The sequence below is a fragment of the Poecilia mexicana genome, unplaced genomic scaffold (genome assembly GCF_051168715.1).
Source record: "Poecilia mexicana isolate PSO_F unplaced genomic scaffold, ASM5116871v1 scaffold_11, whole genome shotgun sequence".
Taxonomy (NCBI): domain Eukaryota; kingdom Metazoa; phylum Chordata; class Actinopteri; order Cyprinodontiformes; family Poeciliidae; genus Poecilia; species Poecilia mexicana.
In genome coordinates, this window is record NW_028263380.1 from 21,349,125 (window position 1) to 21,376,999 (window position 27,875).

The 27,875-nt window shown below is 38.5% G+C and overlaps 1 protein-coding gene across 1 annotated transcript; it reads left to right on the forward strand.

Annotated features, from left to right (window-relative positions):
• Window positions 1–2: 2 nt before the first annotated feature.
• plekho1a (pleckstrin homology domain containing O1a) lies at window positions 3–27,691 on the forward strand. The gene is made up of 9 exons (XM_088009976.1): window positions 3–11; window positions 66–215; window positions 10,483–10,623; window positions 14,153–14,257; window positions 14,332–14,808; window positions 15,803–15,900; window positions 21,493–21,655; window positions 21,729–21,841; window positions 22,488–27,691. The coding sequence occupies exons 1-9, from the start codon at window positions 3–5 to the stop codon at window positions 23,269–23,271; spliced, it is 2,040 nt and encodes a 679-aa protein (XP_087866102.1). The 3' UTR covers window positions 23,272–27,691.
• The last annotated feature ends 184 nt before the right edge of the window (window positions 27,692–27,875 follow it).

The window sequence follows — 27,875 nt, forward strand, 5'->3', positions numbered from 1 at the left end:
TCATGTTGGCTGTGAACTTGTGGTTTCTCTTGTTTTGTTTTTATCTTCTTCTTCTTCTGTTTCAGGGCTTGCAGGACTCCGGTCCGCTCGCCGTCCAGCAGCCGGAGAAGGCAGGTTGGATCAGGAAGTTCTGCGGTCGAGGGATTTTCAGGGAGCTGTGGCGGAGCAGGTACCTGGTGCTGAAGGGAGATCACCTCTTCATCTCAGACAAGGAGGTGAGGAACGAGCGAAACGGAAACATAGTTAATGGGACGGCACTGGGAGGACTGGGACTCGTTTTGCCTGATGGGTTCTGGGCCTGGAGCTTCAGCAGCTGTTTGGTGTCAGCGACCTCACTGTGGGTTAGTGTCAGAGAGAGACGGAGACGGTTTGTGTCCTGGAGCGACAGCGGAGATTAGCAGCAGCGACTGACTCAGGAGTCAGACGTGATGTTGGAGAGTGAAACAGAAACTCCCAGAGTTTGTGTTCCTCTAGTGGCGACCGATCCTTGGACAGGTTGGGCCGGGTCTGTGGTCCAAACACGTTCGTTACGGTTTTTTCACAAAATCATTTTTAGATTAAAAGATTTCAGTGTTCTCAGTTCTGACTGTTTTGAGCTCCTTTCAGAATGAGCTGTTTTAGGACGCTGTCACTTTAAATCCAAATGAGCAGCTGCTGGCCACGCCCCCAGCTCAGCGTTTAAGTTTATATGTGAAAATGGCTCCTTCTTTCCCAGCAGCCACCGTAGGGCGCATACTGCGGTTAAACCAGATGACCAAATGTGCTGGAGTTCCACCTGGGTTGCTAGGTAACGGACTGGAGTTCCACCTGGGTTGCTAGGTAACGGACTGGAGTTCCACTTGGGTTGCTAGGTAACGACATAAAACCCTATTTTTGAAACGCCTAATTTTTCAGACACCAAAAATCATTAGCTCATTGTCAAAATTGTGGCGGTGTGTTTTTTCTAAGTGGCTGTTTTTAGAAGCAGTACAAGCCCAAATGGAAGTACAAAAACATGAATCCTAACACTTACAAATCCATGTAAATGCTGATTCATTTATTTTTTTACTTGTTGAGCTTCAAATGGACAATTTGAAATATTTTCCCAAACCAAGGGAAGAAGCGCGTAACTCTAAAGATAAAAAAACACTAAATAAACTCATAATTAAAACTCAAGACAACCACAGAGATGTATATAAAATCACAAAGACAAACAAATCATTAAATAAAAACAATAACAAAAATCTTCCAAGCACCAAAAAGACACAAAATAACAAAGCTGAGAATAGATTAAAAAACATCCATAAAACAACATTGATACACCAAAATCAAGAATAAAAACAACCAGAAAGTAATTAAAAATAGATTTGAAAGGAATAGAAAGAACTATAATTTTTTGACTGTGGTAAATTACTTGTTTTATGGCAACAGCAACTAGTTAAACAGTCCAATAAAAATATGGATATAGTCGATGAATATTTGCATCCTTGGTAAATTACACGGGTCAAACATTTGTGATGTTGATTAAAATCTTGATAAATCTAAGAATCTCCAGTAAAATCAGGATGTGACTTTGTTTGTTTGTCAGTTGATGTAAAATGTAAGTTTTAGTGAGACGAGGGAGGAACGATGTCCTGTAATCTGTTTTTACTTCCAGCTCAGATGATGGCCGGTCGGCTCTGAAACATGAGCTTTTCACCTGAACCGACCTCATCAAGTTCCTGTTGTATGAAAATCCAACATCCTCTTTGGAGAAACTGCTTCACATCAGTTTTAATCTTTTTATTGCTCTGTGGTAGACAAATTCACTAATGTTAACGGACACCAACATGCTTCCTTTAACAGGTTAGGATTAATCTACGGACTGCACAAAACATTCATTTCATTTGATTTTACAAAATCATTCCTACGTAATGAGATTTTAGTCTGGTCAGTTCTGCCTATTTTGAGCTGTTTTAGGGCGTCTTATCTCTTTAAGTCCAAATAAGTCACGCCTCCAACTCAATATTTAGCCTTTCATGTGAAAATGGCTGCAAACAGAAGCACAATTTTACAACGACTGATCTTTGAAAAGCAGAAGTAAAGCCTCCTGCACAAACAACAACAAATCACTTGTCTTTTCCAGCAGCCATTGTACAGCAGTGAAACCAGCTGACCAAACATGCTTGAACTCCAGCTGGGTTGCTAGGTAACGGACTGGGCTTGGCTGGGGTTGCTAGGTAATGGCTTGTTGATTTGTAATATTACATTTCAGAGGTTTTTGAAATGGCTCTTTTTCCAGACACTAAAAATCTTTAACTTGTTCCCAAAAACTGGCTGTGCTGGGTTTTTTAAGCTCTTGGTTGCTTTTAGAAGCAGTCGAGACCCAAATGAAAGCACAAAAACCTGAAAAATGTGAATTTAACATAATTTGTCCCCTTTAATGCTGCGTGGTTTGACTGCAGGCCGTTTGTTCGTGTCGGGAATCAGATGAACCTTCCTGTCAGTGAGGCAGTTTGGATCCTAAGTGCCGAGTGTTCACACTGATTCTGTTTTTGCTCCAGCATTACGTAACTGTTATGCAGCTCCACACACAGGCTGCGGGACGCTGAGTCAGACTTTCTCAAACACTTTCTTCTGAGTTTTGCATCTCAGCTGATTTTATCTCTGCAGAGTGCAGACAGGCAGATCTGAGGAGGTGGAGGCCGTCTGTCGGCGAGGAGTTTGAACAATAAAAACGGCTTCAACAGTTGGTCAATTTGTTTCTGTTGTTTTGTTTTTTCCCAGCATAAGAAGGAGCTGTTCATTCATTAGTTTAAACTCACTTTAAATGATTTAAGTCACGTGTCAAACTCCAGGCCCGGGGGCCAAATATGGCCGCCGTAGCTTTTAATGTGGCCTTCGAGACTCCTGATGACATCAGGAAGTCCTTTCAGTTCTTTACAAATCTGTAAGATTCACAAAATCAACAGATCCCCACATTTTTTCTGATTTTACTGTAATTATTTCTCAAAATTGGTGAAAAACATTTCGTTTCAATGACTCAGCATTACTTAATGTGAAGTTATAGTTCCTGATTGATACGGCGATTAATAAAAAGTCACATTTAGCATCATTTAGCATAAATATAATACAAATTCATTAGAAATATTTCTTATTTAGCACCACAAAATCTGATTCTGATTGCAAAAAACCACAAAAAAAATCACAAAATCCTGGATGGGCTGATCAGCGTGGAAATATGTTTAATTTAATTATAAGAAATACTTACTGAATGTTGAAACAAACAGCAGTTTATTGATATTTTAACAGATATTTTAATGGGTTTTATCAACAGATTCAGGCTCAACCGGCCCTTTAAGAGGAACTTTAAGAGTTAAATGATTGAACACTGGAGCTGGAGGACATTTTAAAAAATAAAATAAATAAATAAAACAGCAGAAACAACAAATAAAATTAGTTAGAAAGTCTCTGTAAACAAATTGTCCTTTAAAAAATGTTTATTTGAGACCAAAACACCAGAGTGAAGAGTTTAGTCATCTAGTTTTTGGTAGAAATAGAGAAAATAGAGAAAATTGTTACATATGGCAAAGGGAAATTATTGAGTTTGTTATCACCTGTTTATCATCTGACTTATTGATTTATTGCTTAATTGCGACAGGCCTGATCACACCTCAACTAAAAGCAGAAACTATTAAAACCTGATCTAATGGGACAGAGAAGTGGAAAGATTACAGAGAGTAATATAAAACCAGAAAGAAGAAAATCACAAACTGGCTGCAAACACAAACTCTGCACAAGGTTAAATACTGATAACATCTTCCATAAGACCAGAGTCCGTTCGTCCGCTGCTTTAAAAATAGACATTTCCATGCGGATGCAGAGTCAGGAATAAAGTGCGTTTCTGCTGAGAGGTTCTGTTTGTGTGTTCGGCTCTATTTTAGCTGCAGAAACTCGTGTTCCTGTTATTGTTGCCGAGGCCGGCCGATCGGACCGAGCGGCGTCATAATGACTCACCCTAACCCACTTACCGCTGCAGCAGGGAGCTTCATCTCATTATTTACATCGTAAATCGTTAGATTTCTGGGTAAAGACGCGCTCTGGGGTGGGAAGAAAACAAGTTTGAGGCGTGAGTGAGAAGCTGTAAATCACTGCAATCTGCTCTGAAGCGGTGAAACGAGCCTGCCTGTGTTTCCTGTAATTACATATTTATTTCACTGCGAGTCTCGGGGATCCGTCCTGTTTCTGTGTCTCAGAATGACCCGGGTCCGCTAACTACTGCAGCCAGAGGCGCTGTGTGTGTGTGTGTGCGTGTGTGTGTTGGATTTCTATTTTTAAAGGTAGCAGTTTTACTCTGAAACTAAAGCAGAGAAGACATTCCTCCCTCATGCAGATATTTCTCATGAAAAATGCAGATAATTGATCATCCGGACATCCAGAGCTCCTGTTTTTGTCTCGTATTTTCTGAAGCGTCTCCATGTCGGCGGCGCTGAGGCTCAGGCTCCATGTAAATAGTATAGATTGTGGTATTGATAATGGTATTGATGGCTTCTCAACATGTGACTGCCATGAACCCTGCAGCCATTAAACACACCATATGACACAGAGGAATGTTAAATCATCCTCATTATGATCAAGAAATGGAACAGTTTTATACATTTAAAGGTTTCTGAGTGTTTATGAAGCGACTTTTATTCATTTGTGTTGCAGTTTTGTATTACTATTAGCTCATAAAACGTCTCAAGTTCAACAAATTTGTTTTAAATTAATCCATAAACTGCAAAGTTATCACATTTAAATGAAATATTGCAAATATTTCATCAACATTCATCATCCCAGAGAAACTAAACATACTTGTAACATGAAAGCACAAACATATAGAGATTTATTATTTTAAGCCTTTTTTATACTATTTGGTTTGGAACAAAAAAAACTTAAATTAATCATTAAATAAGATTTTCTCTATTATTATTGAAAGGGAAACAAAATGTCTCTCATATATGTCACAGTAACTGACATATAATTGTCCCAGAAGTTACTGAAATAAACGATAATATTGTTGTGTTGAGACCATTTTCAGGTAATAATGATCCAATAATGTGAAATTCTCAAAGATCAATAAACTTTAAATTCTAATGAATATTTAACACTGGAACACATTTCAAATATCCAAAATAAATAACAGAAATAACAAGTAAAATTAATTATAAAGTCTCTGTAAACAAAATTATCCTTTAAAAAAAGTAACTTATTGAGCTCAAATCACCAGACTGAAAACTTTTATCATCCAGTTTTTAGTAGAAAGAGACAAAGAAAAAACAACAGTAAATCATGCAAATAGAAATTATTAGGCTCGTTTTAATTTATATGCAGTTAACTGATTTATTAACACTGTCATGGTGTGTGGTTGGTGGTGAGGATAGAACGCTGAGACCCAGGTATGAAGGTGATAATGATGAAGAATTTATTGATGCAGCTCACAGTCCAACAGGCAGCACGGCAGAAGGAAGCACACAGCTAACACAGCTAACTCTTGAGCTGACGCCGACACAGGACTTAGCAGTTCCACTGCGACGACGGACAGACTGATGCAGACGACTCTGACTACGACAGACAACAATAGACACGACAAGGATCCGACAACGAACACTGACAACAGGTGGGACTAAATACACTGGGAGGGTAATCACAGGAACGACACACAGCTGGGATCAATCAAGACAGAGACTCAGGGGAAAACAGGACTAGACAGACAAAAACTCGAACTCAAAACACAGAACCTAACAAACACAGAACTGCTCTCATATATATATTATTGACTTTCTGCGTCTCTTACTGGAATTTCTCTTTTTTTCTTAATTTCTTGCATTTTATGTCTTTCTGATTATAATTTTTTTATTTTTTCCAGTTTAATTTTCTGAATTTTTATGCCGTCTTTTGTTTTGCAGCATTTGGTTCTGACACCAGCTGCGACAGAAAATCCCATCTCTAATCGATTACAGATGCAGCCGTGTTCTCCTTGACTCGTTTCAGCTCCAAATGCAAATCAGCGACTGCATGGCATGAGTATCATGCTGCATCCGACTGGAACAATGATGTTAGATTTGAGTCTTTTTTATCTATTCTTGTGAGACCTGCTGGACAAAGAAAGAAGAACTGACCCAGTTTAATAGACGTTCTGCGTTTCCTCGTTTCCACTGAGCGGTTTGCTGTTTTATGGAGAGAGTTCCCATTTGGACTCAAACTGGAACCAAATGCTTAACGTGGCGTCACCACTGTGTTAAAAACGTGATGCAATTGAATCTTGTTCTTCTTCCTCCCAATCAATAATGGACTGTTATGTAATCGGCACCAGTGCCCAAAGGAACAAATGTAGAAAAAATGGGTAAATGTCACCAACTAAACCATTTATGAATCAATTAAGCTTCATTGTACAGCCATTGTTTGTTTTTGTGAAAATATTCTGATATTGTAAGACATATAAAACATATGTTTATTTGCCAGTTACCAACAACAAGTCAAACAAAATGCCAGTTGTACATAGAGGCTGCCAAGCAGATGGTCATGAATCTCGAACTTCTGGAGAATCGTCTTCGTACGCGCAGCTCTCTAGATATTTGAGTCATAATTAAGAAGTTCTTGGAGGAAGCATCCAGTTGGAGTTTATCCATTTGGCTTCATGAATGTGAAACAGGGAGCAGCAACTGACCAAATGTAGGAGTTCCGCTAAGGGTTGCTAGGTAACAAACTGCTGGGGTTGCTAGGTAACGGGCTGGGCTCTGCTGTGGTTGCTAGGTAACGGGCTGGGGTTGCTAATTTGTAACCTAAATCCTGGGATTCCTCTTATATCTATATTCTCTCTGTTACAGCATAATCTGGTCCTTTGGTTCATTTGAAGAAATAATTCTGGATTATTTTTAAACGTACATAGACAAAGTGTAACATATTTATTTATGTTATAAGACAGTGTTATAATTCTCTTAATGAATAATAAATCTCATAATTTAGTTCAAATATTACAAGGAATCACAGGACTTTAAGATATTTTCACTGTCACAGACAAAAAAGCCAAACAAAACATTTGTTTTTATAATAATCACAACTTTTAGCCTTATTGGTGTTTATGTGAAATACTAACTTATTACTCCCTTTACATTTACTTGGTTTTTTTTCAGAAGCCAAGCAAAATGTGGTCAAACTGTTTTTATCTTCATTTTTTGTTATTCTCTTTAAATCATATATTATTTTTACGATTACACTGAAATATATAAAAAAAAAAAAAAAGATAAAAATTACCCTTCCTGGAAGTATTTCTATTAGCGCATGTGTGAATTAGTGGCTAGCTCAGGCTATAACAGGTAATAATAGTTAATATATCATTGGAATAATAAAAACAAACAAAGTAAAAAACAAAAAAGTGTAAAAGTAAGAGTGGCTTGGTTAGATAAAGTTCCCTGTTGCTGGTTTCATTTATTCAGAGCCGCTGCTCCAGCAGAGTTAGGTTTTGTTAAATATGAATAAATGTCTCTTCCTCTCAGTTAAACTCAGCTGGTTTTCCTTTTTGCTCGGAAGCTTTCACCAAATTAACTTTTTAAAGTTGAACGAAGTGAAAACTCGACGGATGAATGAAACATGGAGCAAGGCGACTCATTTTTCCACACTGAATCGCCTCCTGACTCGTTTTCACTAAACCAACAGCTTCGCCTGCACAGAGGAACCAGAACCAAATTTAATAAAAATAACACTGCAAAACATCCATATTTATTCTAATAAACACTCTGTCCCACCATTGACTTAATGCAGTAAAGATTTTCTTCTTTACATCTTGAACAGACGGTATCATATTTATTTATCTGAATGAAACGAGTCAAAATCTTCAAGCTAATGAGCCAGATGTTCGACCTGAATGTGAAAAATATGAACTGGAATGGAAACAGCTGCTCTTATTTGTGTGAAATGATCAATAATTCAGTTTAAAAAGCTGTTTTCAATATTATTTATTATTATTAAACATTATAGAAGATTGGGTCATGGGTCAAACAGCCACACATATTTTTATCATTAGATTAAACACAATTAAAAACATTTTACCTCCCAGACAGTAGAAAAGCTCCGATAACAGCGGAGCCACAAGGTGGAGGTTTGGATCGGTCCTTTGGTTCCAGGTTTCTTCATGAAATCGGTGAGCAGCTGGGTGGAACCAGATGGTACAAACTGTGGTACAAACACAAGCTTATTTCTGTGTCATTGACTCTGAGCTAAACGAGCAGCAGAGACAGATGTGCATGAGTTTCTAAATCAAGAAGAAATGCTTTAAAACACCACTTACTGGGGATTTTTTACCTTTTTTTAATACACAAAATTCACTTTTTGCACATTTTGGATTTCCATTTGGATCTCTGCTCTTTCAAAAAAAATACACCCAGACATTTTTTGGTAATACGTTAATGTTTTTGGTGTCTGGAATGAGCCGTTTTATAAATGTCCAATTTATTGAGTCACATTTGACGGATACCTCACCGTTACCTAGCAACCCAAGTTGAGCTCCAGCATGATTGGCGAGCTGGTTTTACCACTGTATGCGCTGTACAATGGCTACTGGAAAAGCCAAATGCTTAGTTGTTGGCTTACCTTGAGTAACCACTTGCTGGATTCTTGTTGGCTGTGCAGGAGGCTCCACTTCTGCTCTTTAAAGATGTACGGTTGCATAATTGTGTTTGATGCAGATGCAGTACGTGAGGTTGATTGACAGTGCTAAGACCCTCCTCCTGGCTCTGATTGATTGTTTTTGATAGAGAGCTGGAAATTGATATTTTCACTGATTATTGGTTTCATATCAAACTGTCACGACGTGGCGACAGTTTTAACAAATATGGAAAAGACAAATTTTGTAAAAGCTACTTACTGGAGCTTTGATATCATGACTGTAACATTATAAGTTTACTTTTCTAAATAGAAAATAATCCTATCCTGGCCCTTATATTTTGTCATAGAGTTGACCTGGTTTCAAAGTCCAAATAACAAATAAAACGCTGAATAAAACGCTCATCAAACAAGATGGGGGCCTTGGAGGCGCTGGCGTCACTCTGATCTGTGGAAACCCAATGACTACACGTGACAAAAATGCAGATTTTCAAAAAAAGTAAATCTTCTAGAACCAAAACTTTGATTAAACACTGACTGATTTATCATCCTTAGGTTAGCTACACTTTTGGGTGCTTATTTTTTGTGAAAGTCTCATCACCACTCAGTGTCTCGCTCTGAATTTTAAACTTTACATGGTTCCTTTAATCACAGATTTTGCTGCCCTAGCAGAAGCTGCTGCCAAGCATCTGGATTAAGCAGTGGTGATGTAATCTAGGACTGTATAAATAAATCCATTCAGCGATATATATCGATATTTTCCGCCCTCGGAAAGTATCGATTTTTCATCCGCGAGTATCGATCCGTTAAACCATAGGGGTCCATAGCCTGACAGCTCTTTTTAACGTCTAGTTTGTTACGGCGTAGCAGCAAGACTCCGCCTCCCTCAGTCTCACTTTCAACTTGAGCTTAAAGTGCACATTATAAACTAACACCAGTTTTTAAATTGTGTTAATAGGCCAAGTATAACCGGAGTTATGCTAAAATTAGTAAACCATATTTTTCCGAATGTCAGAGAAATGTCAAAAGCGCCGCCATTCCCCGACTTTTCCGATAATGTGAGAGGGAACGAGCTTCCAAACGTACAAAACGAAACATTAGATTCCTGTGTTTTTGGAAATGTAAAATCTTCAATAAATAACAATGGGCTGTATTTTGTTGGTGAGGAACGAAGTAAAGCTGCGCAAGTAACCATGAAAGAGAAGCGGAACGGAGAAGCGGCGCGAACGGAGCAGCTGCAAAAGCAGTGAGATCGTGAAATTAATGCAAATTTCGACTGGTAGCATTCACTTCGTAATTAGTTTTTAGCTTAGCGGTTTCTGTTCTGTATATAAAGGATTACAACTCTAACCCTAACCCTTACCCTACCCTGCATTTTTACTCCAAAATGCAGCCATAGTGTCCAAAAGAAAAAACATAAGTGCAATCATTTGCATATTGAGAGTCTACAGAGGCTGATAATCTCCCCACTCTGCTCCTGGATTACCGTTTAAACTTTTGAGTTTTATGTCAAATCCACATGAATTAAATGACAGAAACTAATTCTCTCACTACGTCTTTGATTCATTTTGTCCAGCTGCAGACTGTTAGACTGTCCAATCAGAGTCAGGTATTGTGTAGTTGGTGCTTTTAATCAGTTTTCAGTTAACTAAATTCAAGTCTATGGAACACAAAATGTCACTAAAATTACTCTGTCCTTCTAAAATCTTTCAGAAAATCGTAAAAATGCACTGAATCGTAGCGAACTGTATTGCTCAACAAATATCGTGATACATATCGTATCGTGACCAGAATATCATATATCGTATCATATCGTGAAATTATTGTATCGCTACACTCCTAATGTAATCTGAGTGTTTTTTTCTATGTTGATGTTTGCAGGTTAAAGATGAGCGTAAAGCCCAGGAGGTGTTTGACCTGGCTGATTACGAGCGCTCAGAGGAGCTGAGGAAGGCGAAGAGTCGGAGCAAGAAGAACCACAGTCGCTTCACGTTGCTGCGCTGCAAGCAGCGAGGAAACACGGTGAGTTCTGCCTGCAGTTTCAGAGACTTTCACACCTGATAACCCGAAAGACTCGGTTCAGTTGGGGAGAAAATCTGCAGCGTTTGTTACATTTTCAGCTGCTGTGGTTCACTTTTACACTGCACTGTGTTAAATGAACCAAAACCTCTGAAAAACCTGTTCCCCTCCTCGCCTGTGGGGGCGCTGCACCAAGAACCACTGAAGGAAACGACACAAAAATATCTAAAGAATACACTGAGCGCAACTTCCTTCTTCACAAAGTGTAAACAAAAATGGAGTGGCGTCAGATTTTAGCGATTGTAGGATTTCTCTTTTGTCTCGGTAAAAAACTACGAGCCATTTCTTCTGCTAGCGCTGAACTCTTGTATTTGTTTTGCTTTCATTTACCCAGAATGCTCTCTGCTATAGTCCACTTCCTGCTTTGGAGCGGTCTCCAAAACACATGAAGGCGGTTTTGGCTTGGATTTAATTAGAGCCACTGATACACCTTCTGAGGGAAACTACATGGCCTGGCCAAGGTTTTTAGACACAATTTGGTCTGGAGGCCTCGACGTTCATTAGCATAGCGTAGCACACTGCAAAACAAAATATTACCAGGTATTTTTGGTCTAGATTAAAGTGCAAATATCATAGTACACTTGAAGTAATTTAAAACTAACTTACAAGTAGATTTTCAGCAAGATATAGAAGCTTGTTTAAATTTCTAAATATTTATTTTTAAAAGCACTCAGTTCACAGGAAGATTATTTTACTTATAACAAGACATTTTTCCCATATAACTAGTATAAATATTTCTATACTAAGAGAACTAGTATTTTTCATCAAAGTTGAGAGAATATTGACTTTAAATAGGGTTAAAATAGGCTCCTATATTTTGCTTACTTGTAAGTTAGTTTTGTCTTATTTGAAGACATTTACACCAGAAACTAGACCAATTTTGTGTTTTTGTAGTGTAAATCCACTCTTTAAATTTTACTTAAACCTACACTGTAAAAAAAATCTAATTTATGCATAAATATGGTAAAATTCTGGAAACCACAGCTGCCGGTATATTACTGTAAATTAGAAATGTTTTTTTACAGTGTAGAAAAACCATTACTAACATAATAATGAAAGTCAGAACACAATGTGCTGCTTCAGTTATATTCATTCAGGTGAATCCCGGTAAATTAGTAAATAGTTTAAAAAATAACTTATAGAATGTCATTAACTCCATTCTAACAGTGAACAGATATTTAAATTTATTTAAATTATTACAGTTAATGAAAATTGACCGAACACCGAATCGTTTAGTTTTTGTTTCTCCGTGTGAGAAAAGTAATTTTTTCCAGATGCAGCTCTGCTGAGGCCATGCAGACTCAAATCCACCAGACCATAACTCAGAGCAGAGCGGAGGCTTACTTGCAGATCTTATGATGTCGACGCTGCACAGCTCTAATCGTCCGGTTTCAGCCGACCGGTTTCTTCTGCTCAGATTATCCATTGAAAAGGCTTATGAGGGAAATCCACAGGGTTTACTCTGACTTTAAACTTCAGCTGAAATGATTGAAAGATATGTTTTTCCTTATGACCGGACGTATGTTCGTCTGTCACTTCCTGATGCCTCCAGTATTTATAAAGCACTTTAGAAAGTTTTTATTTTGGTTTTTATGTTAATTTTATTTTAGGTAACTTTAAGTTTCCTGGGATGTTTTGATTTGTTAAGAAACTTTAAGAGTTCAGACTTTGACATATCTCAGAAACCTGAGAAAAGAACAAATGTTAAAGAAGATCCGTCTGTCTGTCCATCCATCCATCTGTCTGTCTGACCATCCATCCATCCATCCATCCACATCCAACCATCCGTCCGTCCATCCATCCATCCGTCTGTCTGTCTGTCCATCCATCCGTCTGTCTGTCTGTCTGTCCATCCATCCATCCGTCTGTCTGTCTGTCTGTCCATCCATCCATCCGTCTGTCTGTCCATCCATCCATCCGTCTGTATGTCCATCCATCCGTCTGTCTGTCCGTCCATCCATCCATCCATCCGTCTGTATGTCCATCCATCCGTCTGTCTGTCCGTCCATCCATCCATCCATCCGTCTGTCTGTCCGTCCATCCGTCTGTCTGTCCATCCATCCGTCTGTCCGTCCGTCCATCCATCCATCCATCCATCCATCCATCCATCCGTCTGTATGTCCATCCATCCGTCTGTGTCCGTCCATCCATCCATCCATCCATCCATCCATCCGTCTGTCCGTCCATCCATCCGTCTGTCTGTCCGTCCATCCATCCGTCCATCGTTTACCGTCTTTTCTTTGCTTGAAAAGCACCAAACATGATCAGAAATCCTGATTTCAGAACCAACAGATTCCCATTAACCTGCACATAATGGCTGCTGAATTGCAGGTTAATTTGTCCTCTCCTTCCTGTTTCTGCTTTTTGTTTTTTTATTGTTTCCTGATCACTAGGCCTGTGTTGTTTTCCTTCCTCCCTCAACCTCCACTTTCTGTCCAGTTTCACAATGTTTTAGTTGAACAATCCGGTCAGGAACCGGAAAGACCTGTCCACAGGGAGATATGTGAGAATGTTACATCAGCTATTTCATGGGCGGTTAGTCTGCATTTATCCTTTCCAGATGTGAAAACTTCCTACAGTTCGTCCTTTCCATGTGTCTCTGCTTGTCTCCATCTGTCCTCTGCTTCCGGAGATTATGCTGTCCCAACTGTCCAGCCGCCCCATTGGAGCATTTCCCCCATCAGGATTGGTGGATCTAAACGTTTATTTCCCTCCCACTCGCCCTGAGCGGCTCTGACTGGCCGAGCGCTGACCGTTTTTTCTTTACCCCGTGAAAAAGCTTAATCTGCAGAATCCCATTAGTCCGTGAGTTACAGCAGAATAATCCCTGAAACACTTTCACATGCCAGTCTTCTGCTTACTCTTTCTTACAGTCGTGCAAACTCTGAACTGAGGCAGAGGAAACGTGACTGAAACGGCTTTCTCGTGTGTAGTAGATTATGTCTGCTTCAGTTTACAGATTAATATTCTGGAACGTTTTATAAAAAGTCACTAAATCTGCTAGCTAAGAAGGACTTGTAGCCTTCGTGTTTGTTAGTACATGTGCTTACTCTGCCAGTCACCAGAACCTTGATATTCACGTGAAGAGTTTGTACGTTCTTTATGAATCGGTTTAAATATTAATCGTATGCCTCCAATGATTTCAGGTCGTGAATCTCCTCCATATCGTACAAACTCTTCCTGTTCACTAAGCAGTTATTAACTAACTCATAGTTTGAGAGCAGAGGCAGTCTGACATATTTTCCTTGTCATACGGGTTGGTCCTGACAGCAGCCATTTTGTTCTCTTTCTCTTGTACATTGGTGAAGAGTGTCCATGTTTCCTTTTTGTTGGTCTCAAAGCTGTTGGTCCGCTATGCATTGTGCTCGCCTACTAAGATGGAGCAGATTACTTCCGGTTGAGACTGGTGGGAACTATGTACAGGTCACCTTTAAAACATTGGTCAGAAAAGATTAAACTTCGTCTTTTTCAGGTTCCTAACCTGGTGTTTCTGGCTGTGAGTCCGGAGGAGAAGGAGTCCTGGATCAACACGCTGAACGTGGCTATAATCAGGGCCAAGAACAGAGTTCTAGATGAGGTCTGACCTGGTCTGTCTAGAGGTTTTTAAGGGTTTGAGGTGGAAATGTTGATGTCTTTCCATTGGGCTTTCAGGTGACCATTGAGGAGGACAGCGCTCTGGACCATCTGACCAGAGATCGGGCCAAGATCCCTCACAGCCGCCGGCTGCCGACCAGAGGACACCTCATGGCCGTGGTACAAACATCCCCCTTTCCTCCTGCCTGTTATTCTGGATTACCACCTTTCATGAGATCGTCTCTGAAACCTCAGGCCTCCACATCCTCCCACGGCATGCTGACCCTTGACCTGGTTGCTGAAGAGGATGGTTTCTGCCTTGAATATGACGACGACGAATCCTGGGAGGACAGCTTCCGGGTCGACCTGCAGAAAGAGGGCTCCGGAGGCGGGATCGGGGGTCGTCAGCGGGCAGGAACCGACGTCTCGAAGCTGCGGGTGACGACCAAAGAGCCCAAAGTGAAGACGGGAAGCCTACCGAGAGGCAGCGAGCGCTCCTGGGGCAAACAGCCACACCTGGACGCCTCCAAAGTCCAAAAGAACCAGCAAGTCCAGGTGAGACACTCGCTGTGTTTCATCCATCTGTCATAAGGTTTTTGAGTGAACTTTGAAAATGTCATAAAAAGAAAATGTGAGTTTGTTTTGTTTCCATCTACTGGTTTGAAGAAGGCCTGGATGATAAATAATAGCAATAAATATCGCACAGCATTCTGGGAGATGTAGGCAGAGAGAAGACGTTAGCCTCATGACCAGCCAAGCAATGCTGGTGCACTGTAAAAACACAAAATCTTACAAAGTAATTTTTGTTTAGTTTCTAGAGCAAATATCTTAATACACTTGAAATAAGACAAAACTAATATACAAGTAACTTGTCAGCAAGATATATGAGGTTGTTTTAAGTAAATAATTCCTTAATATTGATGAAAAAGTTCTAGTCTTATTGGAATAACAGGACATTTTCCACATGTTATAAGTGAAATAATCTTCCAATGGAACTAGAACTTTTACCTGGTGAGATTTTGTGTTTTTGCAGTGTGGAATCAACTCACTCATTCTTTGGTTACCTAGCAACTCACTCACTCTTTGGTTACCTAGCAACTCACTCACTCTTTGGTTACCTAGCAACGACCTGTTGAGCAACTGACACAGTAGCAGTTTAAGGTTTCCACTGTGTTTCATAACTACTTAACGCTGTGGAGTGAAATCTGTGGATAAAACAGGGAAGGTCACATCACCAGCTGGCAGGATTTCAGACACTTAAAACAAAAACTATAGACAACTATCAATATTCATGCATTTTGTTTGGAGCAAATCAACCAGGCTAGCAGGATTCGTCATATGTTGACGCTACGCATGGATGTAAAAATCAGGTTTCACACCAGCATGAACCATCTCACCTGGAAAAACAAGATTTTTGTTTTTTAATTGGTGTGTTTCCATTGAGCTAATTTATTTTTGTAATTCCTATTTGTGCGATTTTATGGTCAGTGGATCATCATCTGTGAACGGGTTATGCCACAAACTGCTGATCTGACCTTTGCCCCTTCAGGTCCTTCAGGCCCAGTCTCGAACGCCGCAGCCAGGGAAGAGGTTCAGCATGCAGGGTCGGAGTCGCTGCGCCTCCATGGATGAAGTCCTGTCCTCCAGGTGAAACATCCATAGATTAATCTCTTATTCTGACTGGAAATTACTAGATTATCATCTTGAAGTGGTTCTTTTTACTGGCTAGAGGCTCTGGATCAAATATTCTAGTAATTTAATTTGATCCACTTTTACAATAACCTAGAGAAATTACAGGTTTTAAAATCAACTCCTTCATCTGCACCATAATCTGGAGGACAAGCAGAGCCTCTGAAAAATTATGGGATTAAAGTCAGAATCCTGACTCAAAACTTTGACTAATCTTAGAATTCTGACTTTAATCTCAAAACTTTGACTTTAATCTCAGAATTCTGACTTTAATTTCTGAAGTCTGGCTTTAATCTCAGTCGCCCTAATCCTCTTCAGTTCCAGATATGTCAGATTTAATAAATTTCTGTCACACTGATTTATTTTTTTGTTACGTCTAAATATATTAATCGTTATGCTATCACAAAGGATATTAGAGATTGTCAATTAAATTTTACAGGCACTTTCACAAATCCTGGGATTTTTGACAATCAATTTAACTCATGCAGGAAAAATGAAATATGAGCACTGAATCTGAAAATGTGTTCGCTAATAAAAAAATCATGGCTCATCAAGCAACACAAAAACTGTGAGTACAAATTTGATTCTTAGTGTGATCCCTGTTTGTGCTTTTAACTGTGTATTTGTTTCGGTAGTAAATAACACATTTCCACCTCTTCCCTATTTGAATCCCAACTGAGGCGCTTCTGTCTGGATTTTGCATATTCTCATTTTGCATGTATTGGGATTTTCACCGGTTATTCCGGTTTACTAACGGAACCACGTGTTAGTGAGTCAGTGACTCTAATTTGGTTGTTCATGGTTGGTCTGTTGACTTAACCTGGATGTTTCTGTAGTTGGAGCTACTGGATGCATTGATGGGATTTCTCTACTTGGCTTTTGTACTTACTCTTAATTTTATTGCGTTATTTATCAGATTGACACAGAGACTTTTTCTTCCTTCCTAAGTTAAAACATTACAGAATCACATTTTTAATGAAGTTACAGCAGCAAGTCTTTACTGAAGTTTATTTGTACTGCAAAAGCACAAAATCTTAAAGAGTATTTTTAGTCTAATTTCTCGTGTAAATATCTTGAAAAAAAGACTAAATTAACTTACAATAAACTTTTCAGTAACATATCGGAGCTTGTTTTATGTAAATAATTCCTTAATATTGATGAAAATGTACTAGTTCCACTGAACAGACAGATTATTTTACTTAAAACATGAGAAAAATGTTTTGTTATAAGTGAACTGCCTGTGGAACTAGAACGTGGTTGCTAGGTTACGGGCTGAGCTTGGCTGGGGTTGCTAGGTAATGGTACAGAGCCAGTTGATTGTGGGGCTAATATATTTTTTAGCGATATTAAGCAATTATTGACTTAAAACAAGCTCCTGTTTCTTGCTGAAATGCTTTTTGTAAATTAGTTTTGTCTGTTAAGATATTTTCACTAGAAACTACACCAAAAATACTTGGTAAAATTTTGTTTTTGAATTGCACATTTCTACGGAAGCGCATTGCTATCACGCAGGAAAAAAAAAATTTCGAGCGCTATCACGTTATAACGTGATACGTATCTCGTTAAAACGTGATACGTATGTCGTTAAAACGTGATACGTATGTCGTTAAAACGTGATACGTATCTCGTTAAAACGTGATACGTATGTCGTTAAAACGTGATAGTTATCTCGTTAAAACGTGATACGTATGTCGTTAAAACGTGATACGTATCTCGTTAAAACGTGATACGTATGTCGTTAAAACGTGATACGTATGTCGTTAAAACGTGATAGTTATCTCGTTAAAACGTGATACGTATGTCGTTAAAACGTGATAGTTATCTCGTTAAAACGTGATACGTATGTCGTTAAAACGTGATACGTATCTCGTTAAAACGTGATACGTATGTCGTTAAAACGTGATACGTATGTCGTTAAAACGTGATAGTTATCTCGTTAAAACGTGATACGTATGTCGTTAAAACGTGATAGTTATCTCGTTAAAACGTGATACGTATGTCGTTAAAACGTGATAGTTATCTCGTTAAAACGTGATATTTATCTTGTTAAAACATGATAATTTTAGGTCCAGGAAGTGGCGGTATTATGCTAGGCTAGTACAGTGGCTAACATGAATTGGTCAGGTTTCCTTTCATGTTTGGTCTACAACATGTAGAGATACGGATGCTGCTTTGCACTGTGGTTAAAGCCATTAATAGCATGCGTACTCTGAGCAGGATCCTAAACAGAACGGGACTGCACCGAAGGAAACGTCAGTCCGGTCCTCTAGCTGTAGCGGCGTTCCTGACTGGATCGAAGCTCAAGTTGGCTTCCGATTGTAGCTTCTGATTTGGGAAATGGCTAAAGGGAGATTATAACGGAGGCTCAGACGTATTTGCTGAACAGTTTCTGTTCAGATTTGTTTTAACAGTACACCAGCTGAACAACGGCAACGGCTGTTCGTAACCAAGCAACCGAAATCAACAGAAGGCTCAATAGTGGCAAAAGACAAAACTAGATCCTGTTAAGCATTCTTCAAAATAAAAGACTTCCTCTCTCCAAAATAAATCATACAGAAAGCTTTGAATTTAATTATTTTTCACGTCACCTTTTGGAATTGTGTACAATCAAGTTAAATTCGGTGAATAATAATAATCATGTAAATTATACTTAACATATGACTTGACATATGACTGTAAATAAGTAACTAATCATGGAAATTATATTTAACATATAAATGTTAAGAAATAATTTGTTCTGCTTTAAAAACGAACATACATCGACACTTCAAATCTGGAGTAGATTATTCTAATCTACGCTAATGGCAGAATATTTCAAACCTAGTTTGTGATTTGTGAAATCTTTATCTGAATTGAAACCTCAGCAATGAGAGATTTAAAAATATGTTTGCATCTGGAATGCATTAGAAATAAACTCCTATCACATTTACAATATTTGTTATTATTTTAACCTTCTGTTTTCTTTCACTTTTTTGTCCTAGAGCACCTGCCTTTTTGTGTGGCTTACAAGGATCCATCAGCTGGGATAATAATGCCAACAACTTTTCAGATTCCGATTTATAGTGATGCAACGTAGCATCAGAGATGAATAATCTATTCCAGATCAGAAGTGTCTAAGTATGTTAGCTTTAAAAGTTTAATAGTTAAAGATGCTACTCATCTCCTTAATTGGTCACATCAATATTATAAAAATTACAATATTGCCAAAATTCTTATATGTTTTCCAATCAGTTTCAATTTCCTCACTCCCCTTCTTCTTTAAGGAGCTAAATATAACTTTTTCCAACTTCACTTAAATGGTAAACGCCCGAGAATGAAACTGTCTCTCTTATATCTGCCATATGACAGAGGGTGTTAACAATTATCAAACCTATTATGTTATTTCAACCCAGATCAGGGCAGCAATGTTTTACTTTACTTCCAGACAGCCCCCAGCATGGGTTACTATTGTGTCCCACTGGATCTCTATGGCTATAGACTTGTACATGTACTCATCAGGCAGGAAAAGGTCAATTAAGCAAACAAAATACCCATTTCTGAAAAATACAATGATGATCTGGCAAAAAACACTTGATTATTTGGGAGAAATGCAACAACTATCCGATATAATGTTCATCCATGTAGAGCAGGATTTAAACTGCTAAGAATATAACTAAAGTGTCTGATCTTTTTTCAGGGAAGGTATTTATGTAACTTGAAGAAATTAAAAACAAACATGATAGTCCTACAAAATATTTCTATAACTATCTTCAAGTTCAGAGTTTTATTTTATCAAAGCAACACAATAATCTTTATCTACCCTCTTTGTCTCCATTAGAAAACATTATTTTAAGTCACCTATATGGTAAAGGAGAGATGTCTCTTCTTTGCTCCTTGTTTGTCGACAAATATTAAAAATTGTTGACCAATATTTGACAAATATTATTATTTTATTTTTTTTTATTTTATTTATTTTATTTTATCAGGTAAACCACGTTGAGATACACATCTTATCTTATTTTCAAGAGGGACCTGGGTAGAAGTCTGCAACACACAGCAACCTGGTTACAAAATAAAATTAATTAATGCATATGCAGAAGTGTAAAACAGTAGAAAAGAATTTAAAAACAGTGACACCTTTTAAGAGAATCTCGTCTGTTTTTAAGAATTGCTCGAAATAAGTCCAGTGAAACCAGCTTTGACATCTTTATTTCAGACTGAAGCTGATTCCAGGCTGTAGGAGCCATCACACTAAAAGCTTGCTTCCCTTTTTCAGTTCAGAAAAGTGAAACATGTAAAAGAAAAATATTGTTAAAACGTAAAGAATGGGAATTAACAGACCTATGTAAAAGAAAGTTTAAGGATGCTGGAGCCAAGCCGAGTAGAGATTTATGAATCACGATCATTAGGTGATTGTTTCTCAGGACGTTTAAAGGAGGCCATTCAGCTTTTGCTGATTTATGATTTATTTTGGAGAGAGGAAGTCTTTTATTTTGAAGAATGCTTAACAGGATCTAGTTTTGTCTTTTGCCACTATCGAGCCTTCTGTTGATTTCGGTTGCTTGGTTACGAACAGCCGTTGCCGTTGTTCAGCTGGTGTACTGTTAAAACAAATCTGAACAGAAACTGTTCAGCAAATACGTCTGAGCCTCCGTTATAATCTCCCTTTAGCCATTTCCCAAATCAGAAGCTACAATCGGAAGCCAACTTGAGCTTCGATCCAGTCAGGAACGCCGCTACAGCTAGAGGACCGGACTGACGTTTCCTTCGGTGCAGTCCCGTTCTGTTTAGGATCCTGCTCAGAGTACGCATGCTATTAATGGCTTTAACCACAGTGCAAAGCAGCATCCGTATCTCTACATGTTGTAGACCAAACATGAAAGGAAACCTGACCAATTCATGTTAGCCACTGTACTAGCCTAGCATAATACCGCCACTTCCTGGACCTAAAATTATCATGTTTTAACAAGATAAATATCACGTTTTAACGAGATAACTATCACGTTTTAACGACATACGTATCACGTTTTAACGAGATAACTATCACGTTTTAACGACATACGTATCACGTTTTAACGAGATAACTATCACGTTTTAACGACATACGTATCACGTTTTAACGAGATACGTATCACGTTTTAACGAGATACGTATCACGTTTTAACGACATACGTATCACGTTTTAACGACATACTATCACGTTTTAACGACATACATATCACGTTTTAACGAGATAACTATCACGTTTTAACGACATACGTATCACGTTTTAACGACATACGTATCACGTTTTAACGAGATACGTATCACGTTTTAACGACATACGTATCACGTTTTAACGAGATACTATCACGTTTTAACGAGATACGTATCACGTTATAACGTGATAGCGCTCGAAATTTTTTTTTTCCTGCGTGATAGCAATGCGCTTCCGTACATTTCAACCTAATGACCAGAAAAGTAGAACGATCACATAAACTGAAAGGGAACTGAAGGACTTCAGGTGCTCTGAACACACAGAGGCTGATAAATGTTTAATAAGATGATTTGATGCTCAATCTGCTTTTCCAGACCAGCAATGATTCGGTCAGAGTTTCGTTCAGCTCTTCGTCGCTGTCCGACCGAAGAGGAGGCGGGCAGCGGCTCCTCCGCCCAGCCTGTCGGCCAGCTGCAGAGCCTCATTGCCCAGAGGATGCAGAGAGCCCAGGAGCTGCTGGAGGAAATGAGGCTGCAGGTCGGACTTCCTCAGAAACCTCCGTCCCTCCGACTGTAAGCTGTGAAATGATGGTAAATGTCACTGTTTATAGGAGCTGCAGAAGGCCAAAGCGGAGAGAGAACGAGGCGGCAGCTCAACGTACCTGAAGGGGATCAACTCCCCTCGGCTTCACCACCTCAGGGGCTCAGACTCTCCCCACTCCAGGTTGGTCTCATCACATTCTGTTACAACTAGAGATTATTTTAGTCTGACGATTAATCGATTAATCAAATAAACAAATTGGTATATTCTACAAATTTTTCATTTAAACACTTGTGCCTTTTCTATACAGTATTAGAAATATGTTAAACTATGCAAATAAACAATTCTGTTACTTTTTTAATTAGGAAAATAAATGTTTTATTTCCTAAAATGCAATCTTTAGTGAATTTTAACCGGGTGAATATAAAAAAAATGCCACTTCAGGAGTTTTGGGTAAAAAATATTTATAGATAAAGGTGTTTTTATCTTACTTGCGAAATGTATAAATATTTTGTGCAGTTTGGTTAAATGACTGCTCTCAGTTTGTTGAGGTTTCTTCCAGTAAATGTCCTTTTTTGAGTCTATATCTAGTTTACGATTAATTGATTAATCCAATTAATCCAATTAATGCAAACTGTATTTTGTCCAGCTTTGTTAAATTATTGCTCTGAATAGGTTGTTCTTTTTTCCAACATCTAACTTTTTTGAGTCTGTACAGTGTACTTAACGATTAATTGATTACTAAATTAGTTGACGGATTATTTAAAAAATTCGCTGAATCTGATTAATCGTTTCAGTCCTAGCTGACAGAGTTTCCTGTCATCATCAGCAGATCGTCGGGGTCTCCGAGGAGCAGGAGCAGCGACTCGCCACGCCTCCGGGGCAAAGACTCGCCTCGCCTCAGAGGAAGAGAGTCTCCTCGATCTAAAGCCAAGAAGAACCGCTCCAAAGCCGCCGACTCGCCTCGCTCCAGAGGGTCTCACTCTCCTGCAGCTAAAGCCGCCGACTCCCCTCACCTGAAGGATCCGAGCGGCTCTCCTCGATCGAAGAGCTCCGACGCTCCAAAACCGAAGGGGTCATCGGGTTCCAACAGAAAGGATTATTCTCCTCCACTGAAGACTCCCGAGACGCCGCCATGTTTGAATAGATCCAACTCCTGTCAGGCGGAGGGATCCGGTTCGTTGCAGGGCAGCGAGACCGACTCCCCTCATCTGGGCATCATTAAGGAGAACCAGCAGAACCAAAACTCCCCTGGTCTGCACAGATCCTTCGACTCCGCGCTGCCCAAAACCCCCGACAAACTCCGCGTCTCTCCTCCTCTGGAGCCGCCCGAAGAGGATCAGGAGGTGGAGAGGCGGCGTGCCGAGGCCGAGCGGCTGCTGGAGGAGGCGGTGTCGTCCTGGAAAGAGGCGCAGGAGGTCCTGCAGGAGGTGAAGGAGCTGCAGAGCCAGACGTTGAGGCGGCAGCGCAGGAGGACCTACGAGAAGATGACGACTTCGGCGGCTGCGGCTTTGCAGCCTGCGGCAACCGCGGCAACCGCAGCCGGAGAGGAGGACGATACTCCGGCCTCCCCGACGTCACCGGAGGACGATGAGGAGTCCGAGACTCCTTGATGAGAACAAACATCCGGCAGCGCTTCTCTCCATGCTTACACTGCAACAAAAACAAAATCTCACCACATTTTTTTGGTCCAATTTCTAGTGCAAATATCTTAGTGCTCTTGAAATAAGACAAAACCAAATTAAATGTAACATTTCTGCTAGAAATAGAGGCTTGTTTTAAGTAAATAATTCCTTATAGTTGACCTACTGTGCTTCTTTGAACAGGATAGAATAGATCTATGGGTTATACAAACAGTTCATTACATGTTTTGCACAAAATCATTATCAGATAATTAGATTTCAGACTGGTAAGCTTTGCCTATTTAGAGTTCCTTCCAGTTGTTTTATGGCGTCTTGTCACTTTAAATCCCAATATGCTGCTGCTGGCCACGCCCCCAACTCAATGTTTACACTCTCACTTTAAAATGGCTGCAAACAGATACGCAATCATACAACCATACATCTTTGAAAAGCAGAAGTAGAGCCTCCTGCACAATCAACAGGAACGCAGCAAGGGGTTTCTGGATGGTAAGTCAACAAAAAAAAAAAAAACAATTGTCTTTTCCAGCAGCCATTGTACAGCACATAAGAGCAATAAAAACAGCAAAGCAAACATCCTTGACCTCAGATTGAGTTGCTAAGCAACGGGCAGTGACTGCTGATTTGTGAGGTTACAAACAGACACCAGATAGGTGTTTTTTTAAGCACTTAAACTTTTTAGAAGCAGTAAAAACCCAGATTTAAGTTTAAAAAATTGGCAAAATGTGAACTTTGTATAATATGTCCCATTTAATATTAACAAAAAAGTACTAATTCCACTGATTATTTCACTGATAACGAGACATTTTCCCATAAGTAAAATAATCTGCCAGTTGAACTAGAACTTTTCTATCAATATTATGTAATTATTTACAATAAAGCTCCTTTTTCTTGCTGAAAAGTTACCTGTAGTTTAGTTTTGTCTTATTTCAAGTGTAATAATAAGATATTTGCTCTAGAAACTACACTAAAAATACTTGGTAAGATTTTCTGTGTTTGCAGTGTATGCACAAAAACCTAACAACGTTTACACAATTTTTACATTTTTGATCGTATTTTCAAAAAGATTTCAACATTTTCATTGATTAAGGCAACAAGATGCACGTGACGATAAATGTGGATTATTTAAAAACCAGGGATACTTTTCGTTCCAGGGGATTTATTGACTTTAATCCTGTCTGGCGCTCCATCGTCACCAAGCAGAAACCCCCTCTGTGCTGTCAGGAGACCTCCATCTGTGGCGGGAGCTCCACATTTAAGTTTAATTAACGCAGCTTTAATGGAGAGGAGCTCCTCTGCACCTTCTGTCACGATGCTGCACGGCTTCCTTCTTTGTCTCTGAAGAGAAAATCCTCTCCGTTCATTTAAAACCAAGATGTCAAACCTTTTTATGACGGTCAATGAAGAGCACAAAATGACTTTTTTTAAAGAAACAAAATGAACTTCCGATTTCTGCACTGATTTAAAACTTTAACCTGCTTGTTTGCTGATATATCACTGAGTCTTCTTTGTAGCATTTCTTTTAAAAAAACGTCTTTGAAATCGTTTGATCGCCTGATTTAGTTGTAGCTTAAAGGTGACCTATTATGCTTCCTGGAGCAGTTTAGGATAGTTTTATGGGTAAAACCAGCTAACCAATCGTCCTGGAGCTCCACTTGGGTTCCTAGGTGACGGGCCGAACTCGGCTGTGGTTGCTAGGTGACGGGCCGAACTCGGCTGTGGTTGCTAGGTAACGGCGCAGTGCCCATGGAATGTGGCTCAACAACAGAGATTTTTAAAACGGCTCTTTTGCCAAATACCAAAAAACATTAACTTCTTACCAGAAAATGGGTTGGTGGTTTTTTTAAGCGCTTGGTGTTTTTTAGAAGCAGCAGAAACCCAAACGGAAGTATAAAAATGTATAATAGGTCTCCTTTAATGAACAGCAGATCTGCTGCAAGTTTTCTTCCAGCTTATTATTGATTTTCAAATAATCTCAGTCTTTTCAAGCTACATCCAAAATCAGGGAGTTTGAAGTTGTAAAAGATGAGCAAAAAAAAAGAAAAAAAAGAAGCAATAACTAATTTTTATTATTATCTGTTTGTAATTTCAGGCTGAAAAAAAGCCACAGACCAGCTCAGATATTATAAACTCTGCACTATGGGCTGAACTTCTTTGTAACAATATTGCTGCAACCAGCTTTTACTGTATGATTGAAAACTGAAATCAGGATTTTATTTGCACATTTGCTGAATTTTTGAGGCTGATAGTTGACGTTTTATTAAATCCTCACATAATGTTTGATTTTTTTTAAATAATTAATTTGTCCCTTTAAATTATTTCCCATCAGAACATTAACAAATGTGCTTCTGTTATATAAAGATCATCCAATAGATTTTAATATCAAGAAAAAATCAACTAAGTAGATACAAAACGCAGTTTCCAAATAATTATTTCATTTAGTAAGGGATAGCCAAACTAACCTCATCCTGTGTGAAAATGTAATTGACCTCAAAAACTAATAACTGGCCACAGTTCATCACAATAAAGAGAGAAATAAAGAGATCTTTTTTTACATAAATTACTTTTTTTCTGTAATTCTACCACATCTTTCAAAATCTTAGGTATCATAAAGATACTTTCAAGAAATTTACAAACATGATTATGCAACTCATTACTAATGAAAACTAACTATGATGCTTGAACTATTATGTCACATTTTTAAATGTTACACTATTGATATTTAATAACGCTTGTTTAGGGATGAAAAATTGGGTTTTCTACAAGTTCTCAATTTTTTCCCTCTGAATAATAAGGTATTTTCATACATCATTTGTAATTTTTATGATGCAGTTGAAGTTAACCCATCTATAAAGACACCCACGGAAATTTTCAAAGACATAGAGGCCTTGGCGACATGAAAACAATCGTTATATTTGTTGATGTTTCGAAAAACGGTTGTTGTCTATGCTGTTGTTTCCAGATGTTTGTTCATCCACTCAAAAAACTCTGAATATAACGCAAAATACTGTAGTAACTACTCCAGGCCTGTGTGTGGCGCTGTGGCGCCACCGCAGAAATACACCAAAGCAGAGAAGAGTCGTTCGGTGAAGTAGGCTGCAACGTCAAAAAACAACTCATAAAACATGGTTATAGCGGCACTAAAATACAATTTGCGCCCGTGAAATGTTGTTTTAAAGCCAGTTCACAAACCAGAAACAATAAAAAAATACCTGTATGTTTTTTATGGTTGCATGTAGACGGCACCAAAAACAGGTAACATTAGCAACGGTTAACTAGCTAGCTCAAATTATCCGTTCGATTGAAACTTTAGCTTGCTAACTAACGGCCGTTAGTCACAGGAGGGTCGCTTCATATTAATTTTATTTAGCTGTTACAACATTGATCAAACAGTTATCTTCAAGGACAAATTGAAAAATGCCAGCTAATATATGATTTGGCTAAATAACTGCTGTTCCTGATCGCTTCTTGATTATTTAATGATACAATGAATAGGTCGAATAAATCTGAACGTACATTTTACAAATTTACAGCAGAATAAATTCCACAACTTTAAAAGTTCAGTTTTCATTGGGAACATAAAGGATGTTAAGAGCTGCTAATGTTCTGTTAAGGTTGATTATTGTCTCTGTAAAAAGTCACATTTTGTAAGATATAACTTTCTTATTTAAATTTGCAGTGTCGCAATGTTTGAAACATTTTTTCTCCAGTTTGTGAGTGTTTGCACATTTGTCATGAATACTGAGAGCATGGATAAAATAGCACCAATGCTGGCAGAGCTAAATCACATTGTGAGTTATTTGTACTGTGAGATTTTGAGAGGAATTGAAACAAATGTATTAATTTGTAATTTATTTACATGTTTATGCACATTGGAAAAAAAAAGCATTTTCTAGGCAGAATCCAATGCTGTAATCACTGTTTATATAGAAATATTAGTTCCTACGTGGTTTGCTGATTTTACTTGACTTCAGATATATCTGTTCATGTTTTTTATGCATTATGGGAACACCAAAACAAAAACACTGCTGATTTTCTGTGCAACTAATGCTAATGCAAACTATAATAAGCTAAGCTGCTGGTAAGGTGAGCAGCTTCCCCTGCTTTGTTTTGCTTTAGGTTAGTTTCAACACCATGACGGGTTTATAGAAAACTTCTGAGTCAAACTGACTCAAAGCAGGTCGACTCATCTCACCTTACCAGCTGATGATTTTTATTTCTTGTTTAAATAACAATAATAATAAAAAAAACCAAGGTTGTTAGACTAATATGTGGATGGTGATGTATGTGTGTGCATTTTGGATTAACTTGTATGAACTTACACGGCTGCAAATACACAATGCAACTGCAAAGTTGTGAAATAAAATAAAGAAGACTTTGACATTTACTTAAATGATGCCAAAATTCAGATTAATTACTTTTTTCTTGTGTTAAAAATAGTTGCAGTAAAATATTTATTTCTTTACAAAACAGTTAAAAGATGTTCTTGTATATTAAGGACACAGAGTCAATTTGTGTTTTCAACATTATATTTTTACCTAAATGTAAGAGTTTGATGCTGGATAAACAGTTTTTCT

What these genes read in the sequence shown, in the direction of transcription:
- plekho1a (XM_088009976.1), top strand. An exon ending in TCTTCATCTCAGACAAGGAG is followed by an intron (nt 216 to 10,482) that starts GTGAGGAACGAG and finishes TGATGTTTGCAG; the next exon opens with GTTAAAGATGAGCGTAAAGC. An exon ending in TGGAGGAAATGAGGCTGCAG is followed by an intron (nt 21,656 to 21,728) that starts GTCGGACTTCCT and finishes CACTGTTTATAG; the next exon opens with GAGCTGCAGAAGGCCAAAGC.